The 8,804-nt window shown below is 35.0% G+C and overlaps 1 protein-coding gene across 1 annotated transcript; it reads left to right on the top strand.

Moving 5' to 3' along the window:
* The first annotated feature begins 75 nt into the window (after positions 1-75).
* On the top strand, positions 76-7,525 carry LOC133175557 (dynein regulatory complex protein 10-like). Its single transcript, XM_061310678.1, has 4 exons — positions 76-1,065; positions 1,274-1,507; positions 6,620-6,691; positions 6,835-7,525. Exons 1-4 carry the CDS (start codon positions 157-159, stop codon positions 7,099-7,101), a joined length of 1,482 nt encoding a protein of 493 aa, XP_061166662.1. The 5' UTR covers positions 76-156; the 3' UTR covers positions 7,102-7,525.
* Positions 7,526-8,804: the final 1,279 nt, after the last annotated feature.

Below are 8,804 nucleotides of genomic sequence, written 5' to 3'. Positions count from 1 at the left end.
AGTTATGTACTCCAGAACTATTTGTTGCTAGTGTAAGAAACTACAACAAATTAAAGGTAATTGGGTGTAAATATGGCAGATAAGAAAAACAAGATGGATACTGTTTTCTAAGCAAAAAAGAAAGATATTTATTGTGATATTAAGGAAAAACTAATTATGGCGACGGGTCAAGTATCGAGTGTTATCACGGAGGCTATTCCAGCTGAACCTACCTTAAAACTCCATATGCCACAGCCTCCAAACAGTAAGATGTGTGGCCCATCGAACAAAATTCGAAATAGGCTACGACTTGATCCGTCAAGAGCATTAGAACCTACAAGAAAAAAGATTTCTACTATTGAAGCTCAACGGGTAATGTCAGTTTTTGAGGATACAATAAGCAAAGCCGAGATTGTCACAATCCTTCCGTACATTTTGGAGAACCGAGAAAGATTCCGTGTAAGTTTGGGGGCCGAGCTATCTCTTTTACTGGACATTCATAAAAATACAGTAGATAGTTATGAGGAGATAAAGCAGCAGCTTGATATTCAGTTGCGTCAAAGACGTATTCGAACTGCAAGCACAGAAAAGAGTGAAGGGCTTGAAGAAGAGAGAACAGGGGAGTTTGGGGCTGCGGGGGTAACACCTACAGAAAGCCCAATGCCTGAAGCTGTAGTTAGGGATATATCAAGAAGAAGCAGTGTGGCTAGTGGTCAGTCTGCCAGATCAGTCCAGTCAGTGGAGAGCTATGACAGCCAAACAGAGAGAACAATGAGAAGTCTCAGTCTTGTTGCACAGCAACTTAGCAGCTCCTGCAAAAACATCCTCCGGGCATTCCTGTCCAATCCAAATGCTCTGAACATGATCAAAGCACAAGCAAGACGTTCTGAGCAGTGCGACGTGTTTATCAAGGATATGAATGACCTCCGAGATGTCCTGCTGAACAAGCTACTGACAACTCCAGAGGAAGAGAAAGAAAGAATGCAGTATATCCAGGAGGTATCCAAAAGGGAGAGACAGAATGCCGTAGTCATCGAGGACTTGGAGCAAAAACTGAAAGCTGCCATGGATGAAAAAGATGAAGAAGTACAATTATTTGTGTATTAAATTAATATGAAATATATTCATATTTTTCAAAAATATCATTCTTAATTTAAGTTCCAACTAATATCAAATGAAAAGAGTCTCATCTTGTTTATTTTAATTTCAAAAATGTCACCATTGATTGTTTGTATACATTAAAATAGTTTATTTATACATCTTACATAACATATTGGTCCATAAACTTTTCCAGATAAAGAAAAAGAACTCTGTTATCAGGAAATTGCAGGCAGACTTGCGACAAATTGAGAAGTTTTCAGATGAGAATAACAAGAGGGTGACCAATGAAGCAGAAAAACAGGAACAAGCAGACCTAAAGAACAGTGAAGGCAAAAAACAGCGGCTCATGACGGAGCTCAATCAACTGAAAACACAGCTTCAGAACGCTGTAATGGAGCACAGAGAAAATGAGCAGGAACTCAGAAGAGTATGTGTTGTTACTCAGTGTAGTGTAGTGTTCACTTTCCTATCACCTCCCACCAGCTTCTGAAATCTAAGATGTCTGCTGATAAATATTAAATTTTTAAGAAATTATAAGTACATGTCAGCACACATCAGAGAAATTTCAGATGCTGGAATAAAACCTGCCCTAGAATGTATTAATTGGAAACTTGTAGGTGAACATTGGACAAAGACAATAATTTCCCTTTATTAGACGATGCCAAGAGTATAAATTGATTTACTTGCATGAATGATCCATTTCTCTCATGCACAATCAATTTTTTTATGTATTAATTATTCTGAAAGAAGTCCTTAAAAAATTTAATAGACGTAAATCATGCTTTGTAAATTCTTTGTTTTAAAAAGTAAGAAATTTAAAATACTTCCCCATTTTTAATTTCTTTGTTCAATGTTGCAATGTTTCCAGTTGGTACCAGCACCTTTCACTTCCTGTAGATGTTGTACTCTGTAGCACTATTATGTAGATCCCACAGAAAAGTACTCTCTGTAGCACTATTATGTAGATTCCATGTACTCTCTGTAGCACTATTATGTAGATCCCACAGGTGTAGGGTACACCATTTAGTCAGTACCTAATTAGAGAGAGCTATCCAGTTTACCTTTTCTATAGATATACAGATAGACAGTTCGATCTTGTGTTAAGTAGAGAGCTTTCCAGTTTACCTATCCATAGCTACACAGATAGTCCAGACAGTTCGACCTTAAGTAGAGAGCTTTCCACTTTACCTACTCTGTAGATACACAGATAGTCCAGACAGTTCAACCTTAAGTAGAGAGCTTTCCAGTTTACCTTTTTTCCTTTCTCTTCTTTCCTTTTCATTTATGTAATGCAAACAAATGATTTGTTATGCTAATTTTATCTTAACTCTTAACTTGATAACTTTATCATGTTAATACTTAGATTTATTTCCTCTTCACTTTTTTAGTGAGTGGTTTATGATGGAATAATCAAACAGTATAAATTTGACATTATTGTACTTACAAACTTTTTAACAAGAGGCCCATGGGCCACAACGCTCACCTGAATCAATATGGCCCTGCTGTTCTTCGTCAGCAGATTTCTTCTATATTTCTCCTATATATTCATATATAAAGCTTTAATCGCCTGTTCTAGGCATACCCTACCCCAAGGTGCCATGTTCTGAATGAAATTGAATATAAACCTTCTGAGGATGCTTCTATCTTCATATAACTAATCATGATTTTGCTATTCTTTAAAACAGAATTTTAGATATGTCTAACACCCTACCCTGCTTGGGGGGGGTTCATGATTGCATGATTTGAACAAACTTGAATGTACACTACCTGAGGATGCTTCCATATCAATATGACTGATCATGGCTTTGTTGTTCTTATGAATGAAGAAGATTTTTAAAGATATTTCCTGTATATGATCTTTTGTTAAACTTTGATCTCTCATTATGGCCCCACCCTACTGCTGGAGGATGCCTTGAACAAGCTTGAATCTACAATATTTGGGGATGATTCCATATCAATATGACTAATTGTGGCTTTGTTGTTCTTGAGAAGAAGATTTTTAAAGAATTTCCCTATATATTCCTATGTAAAAATTTGATCCCGCCATTGTAGCCCCACCCTACCCCCAGGGGTCATGATTTGAACAAACTTGAATCTACACAACCTGAGAATGATTCCATATCAATATGACTAATTGTGACTCTGTGGTTCTTGAGAAGAAGATTTTTTTCTATATATTCCTATATAAAACTCTGATCCCTCATTGTGGCCCCACCCTACCCCCAGGGGTAATGATTTGAACAAATTTGAATCTACACTACCTGAGGATGATTCCATATCAATATGACTAATTGTGGCTTTGTTGTTCTTGAGAAGAAGATTTTTAAAGAATTTTCCTATATATTCCTATGTAAAAGTTTGATCCCCCATTGTAGCCCCATCCTACCCCTGGGGGTCATGATTTGAACAAATTTGAATCTACACTACCTGAGGATGATTCCATATCAATATGACTAATTGTGGCTTTGTTGTTCTTGAGAAGAAGATTTTTAAAGATTTTCCCTATACATTCCTATGTAAAACTTTGATCCCCCATTGTGGCCCCAACCTACCCCTGGGGGTCATGATCTGAACAAACTTGAATCTACACTACCTGAGGATGATTCCATATCAATATGACTAATTCTGGCTTTGTTGTTCTTGAGAAGAAGATTTTTAAAGATTTTCCCTATATATTCCTATGTAAAACTTTGATCCCCCATTGTAGCCCCACCCTACCCCCGGGGGTCATGATTTGAACAAATTTGAATCTACACTACCTGAGGATGATTCCATATCAATATGACTAATTGTGGCTTTGTTGTTCTTGAGAAGAAGATTTTTAAAGATTTTCCCTATATATTCCTATGTAAAACTTTGATCCCCCATTGTGGCCCCAACCTACCCCCGGGGGTCATGATTTGAACAAACTTGAATCTACACTACCTGAGGATGATTCCTTATCAATATGACTAATTGTGGCTTTGTTGTTCTTGAGAAGAAGATTTTTAAAGATTTTCCCTATATATTCCTATGTAAAACTTTGATCCCCCATTGTAGCCCCACCCTACCCCCGGGGGTCATGATTTGAACAAACTTGAATCTACAATATGTAATGAAGGTTTCACATAAGTATAAACTTTTCTGGCTCAATGGTTCTTGAGAAGAAGATTTTTAAAAGATGACACCAAATTTTCACCAATTCTTAATTATCTCCCCTTGGAAGAGGGCGTGGCCCTTCATTTGAACAAACTTGAACCCCCTTCACCCAAGGATGCTTTGTGGGAAGTTTGGTTGAAATTGGCCCAGTGGTTCTGTAGAAGAAGTCGAAAATGTGAAAAGTTTACAGACGGACGGACAGACGGACAGACGGACAGACAGACAGACAGACAGACGGACTACAGACAAAATGTGATCAGAAAAGCTCACTTGAGCTTTCAGCTCAGGTGAGCTAAAAATATTATACGCGTATAGATAAATGTAATCCTATCTCATAGTTGTCAAAATTCTCCATTCTTGCTCAACATGTCTAATTTGAAATATGTTTCCCCCTTTCTCCTAGTTTGGTTAAAGATAGATCATTAACATTTTTCATCTGTTTACATGTATAATGGTGAAGAGTGCAAGTTAGCTTTCAGTTCTTGGTCAACTGAACAGAAGATGTAGGATGGAAAAACAAGATTTTTTTGTCAAAAGTTTAGACCTGAATAAAAAAAAAATTATCCATACTTAAAAACTTTTATTTAGAGAATACATTTATTTAGCATAAAGTTTGAACAAGCCAGCTTGATTAAGAAAAACTTTATTAAGAAAAAGTACAACATCTACAGAGTTATCCCCCCTCCTGAAAGTGTCACTGCACTACATTCTTGGTAACATGGGTAATTTTCTAGTTCCCTGCTCCTTTGACCTGTGTGTCAAACTAGCACTGAAGACTGATTAAATGAATGCTAACACTGTATGATTTATTAGTTGACTTTGAGGTAAGTTAAATGGAGAGCAACACGTCAGCTGATGATATGATGAAGAAGTAAGAGCTATAATTGTGTTGGCAGTCTGTTGTTGTTGATTCAGGTGCATTACCCAAGGTAATTAGATTTTGGGAATCAACTCATAGATTGCTTTTCCGCGAATTTTTTTTCTAAGTGGTTGTTTCCCTTTAAGTAATAAATATACAGCTTCAAATTGTCTTTAAAAATTGTGTTTCAAAGTTATGCCTTAATTTACAGGAAAAAAAATTAAAAACAAAATCCAACCTACTGAACCTACTTTTTATTAGCATGGTATATAACAACCTACTGAACCTACTTTTTATTAGCATGTTATATAATAGTAACAAGCATACTTTACTATTACCTAAGCCTCAGAGAATTTTCATTTTTGAATATAAATTGAATAATTACTATTATTGTATTTGCATGATTCATCATGATTAACTATTAATCATCCAAGACATTGAAATTTTCTATACCATTCCATTAAATATGGCATCTTCAATTTTAAAACACAAATGATTATTATGAAATAATGATTTTATTTGATCATGCAGTTATTTAAGGTCAAGATCTAGTAAATGAAAGTGCCTTCAGATTTCTAAATTTGAGAAACAAGTTCTTTCAATGATCCTTTACAAATATAGCTTGGCGAAATTAGGTGTATCGGGGCATATTTTTTAGGTAAACTCAACGAAAAAAGATACTTTAAACTGTTATTTTCAATGAAAATTGAAGGAACTCAGGTATAAATATGGGAGTTTTTACTTTCTCAGAAAAAGAAAACGTATCAATATTGCCTACAGTCTCTCAGAAAACAGTGTTTCATATCTTCTTGACCTCTTCTTTAAAATGATATTAATTTGAATATAGGTATCAGGGTTAATTTTGAAATTTCAAATTGAATTCCGTGAAAATGTTTCATTTTCTGCATAATTCTATAATACCCGTAAAGTATGGGAAAAATTAAGTTTAAATCAATTATGACTTCATAATGGATCTAGCACGAAAAAGACAGTCTAAACTCATTTACTAGATCTTGACCTTAACTGTAATTGTCAGCTTAAATCATGTCAAAATAATTAATGTTCACCATCTAGATTCAAAGTCAACTGAAGGCAGATACTGGACATAGTGAATTCATAAATTAAATAATGCAGAGGGTAAAAAAGTAAAAAAAAAAATTACCCAGTCTACTTTTTTTTTAACACTCATAAAGTATAATGTATTGAATTCAAATTAAAAAAAAAATGACAAAATTCAGAATCAGTCTCTAATAAATCAATTTTACTGCAAAAATGGCAAAACAGTACTCTTTAAAAAAAAAAAAAAAAGAACTAGAAATAATGAAACCTTCTGTTCCGGCTTTTTATAATTAATGTGTTTTTTTTTTATTTTCAAATTTTGAAATAATTCATAAATCAAATTTTAACTTTCTTTTCACATAATATTTAAATTCTTTTTCTGTCATACAGGTCTTCCTTAAGAAAAAAAAAACATGACTTTTACTTTGTCTTAAATTAATAAGTTGTTTCTGATTTAAATTTAACTGATGACAATAATTACAGAAAAAGTTCCGAGTGGAGTCCCAGGTGGAGAACTGGATCCAGAAATACGACACAGATATGAATGAGAGACAGGTATTGTACAAATTAGGCCTAATTGTTTGGGAACATGCTTAAGCTAATCAGCAGTTTAAACATATTTCTTTATTTTCTGATGCCTCAGACAAAGGTCTAAAACACGATGTCCTTTGAAATGGATAACACTTTATTTTCGGCAGAATGAGTATGAGGAGATTGACCTGGTTTACACGGAGGAAAAGAAACAATTACACGAGCTCGAGGAGCGCTTCAAAACCCTGGAGGCCGAGTACCAACAGATCATGGAAGAGCGACGTGTAGCCAGGGAGAAACGTGAGGCAGCTGAACGAGAAATGGCTCTGATGGTCAAAGCTGCCACCACAATTCAGGCCTTCTGGCGTTCCTTCAAAGTCCGCAAGGCCCTCAAAGCCCGCAAGAAGAAGGGAGGCGGCAAAAAGAAAAAGTAAAGCTGTCTGTGTGCGGTCTCTGTGTGTCTGGCTAGTTAGCTGACTGTTGTGATCACACTGTAACACCACTGTTATAAGTACGCCTGTACTTGTGATTTAACACTACCATCATTACTATTAACATTACTTTATACTTTCAGATAATCATTTGTCCAGTGAAATATTTGTCAGCTTGCTGTTTTATTGTGTGTGTGTCCTAACAGATAATTCAGATTTATAAAACATTGGGATTTATTTCTGTTTTGGTTTTTATGTTAATTATCTTGTTTTTTAACAAACAGCTATTGGTACATGTCAGTATCTGTGTTGCATCCTATAAATTATGATGTACATCTTTGTTTTTAGCTGCTAGCTAATTACTAGCCGTGTTTGTTTTCTAGTGACACAAGTTGAAAAAGTACAACACATTGTAAGAAGAATGAGTTGTCTCTTTTTATACTGCTTGCTAAATAATTCTCAGATGACATGATTAATAAAATATATCAGTATTTGATGCTTTAAATTTCAAAATTCTGACAAATAAGATACAGTGTCTTTTCAAAGATATAGTGACCAATGTATGTTGATTTGTTCTTGTAGCTCAGCATGAGGACCTGCACACAGTGTATGCAGTAATGCCTTACAACAAAATGATTCTTAAACTTGTATTTATAATTCCGAGTACTGCTGGACAATTTAAATGAGTGGTGGTGTGATATATCTTTATGTAATATATATTATTAGTGCACACTTCTTAAATCCGTCCATTCCTAATTTCTTATGAATAAGATGAAATTTGTTACTTCAGAATTGATTCCAAATAAATTCGAAACCAGAATTTGGTTTATGTGTATTGTAATTTTAACGTGGAGCAGTCACCCATGTAAGTATAAATCATGTTGGCATGGCTGAAGAAGGCTGGACCAGAAAAACTTGCTCACGAGCATAGCATTAATAAGTCTAGTACAGACAGTAAAGGTGTGTTAAAATATCAAATGGAATTTAACTACATTGATGTGTTCTTATGTGGTTTTACATGTATTTTGCTGAGGACAAGTCTATATTAATGCTTCAACAGAGAAGCTATTGTTTATTAATGCTTCAGTTGAGGAGCACTGTATATTAATGCTTCAGTGGAGGAGCACTGTATATTAATGCTTCAGGTAAGGAGCACTGTATATTAATGCTTCAGCCAAGAAGTAGTGTATATTAATGCTTCAACTAAGAAGCAGTGTATATTAATGCTTCAGCCAAGGAGCAGTGTATATTAATACTTCAGCCAAGGAGCAGTGTATACTAATACTTCAGCCAAGGAGCAGTGTAACTTAATGCTTTACCCAAAGAGCAGTATATATTAATGCTTCAGTTGAGGAGCATTGTATATTAAAGCTGCAGCCAAGGAGCAGTGTATATTAATGCTTTAGCTGTGAAGTACTGTTTATTAATGCTTCAGCGAAGGAGCACTGTATATTAATGCTTTCACCAAAGCAGCAGTGTATATTAATGCTTCAGTCAAGATGTATATTAATGCTTCAGCCAAGGAGCAGCATATATTAATGCTTCAGTGGAGGAGCAGTGTATATTACTGCTTCAGCCAAAGAGCAGTGTATATTAATGCGTCAGCCAAGAGGCAAATTGAATGTAAATTTAATGCTTCAACTAAGGACAAGTGTATATGAATGCTTCAGCTAAGGAGCAGTGTATATTAATGCCTCAATCAAGGA

Source organism: Saccostrea echinata, unplaced genomic scaffold (assembly GCF_033153115.1).
Source record: "Saccostrea echinata isolate AGI-Se365-2 ecotype Australia unplaced genomic scaffold, CSIRO_AGI_Sech_v1 ptg000062l, whole genome shotgun sequence".
Lineage (NCBI taxonomy): Eukaryota > Metazoa > Mollusca > Bivalvia > Ostreida > Ostreidae > Saccostrea > Saccostrea echinata.
Note: the sequence above shows the minus strand (reverse complement) of the source record. Positions and strands in the feature narration are given on the sequence as shown.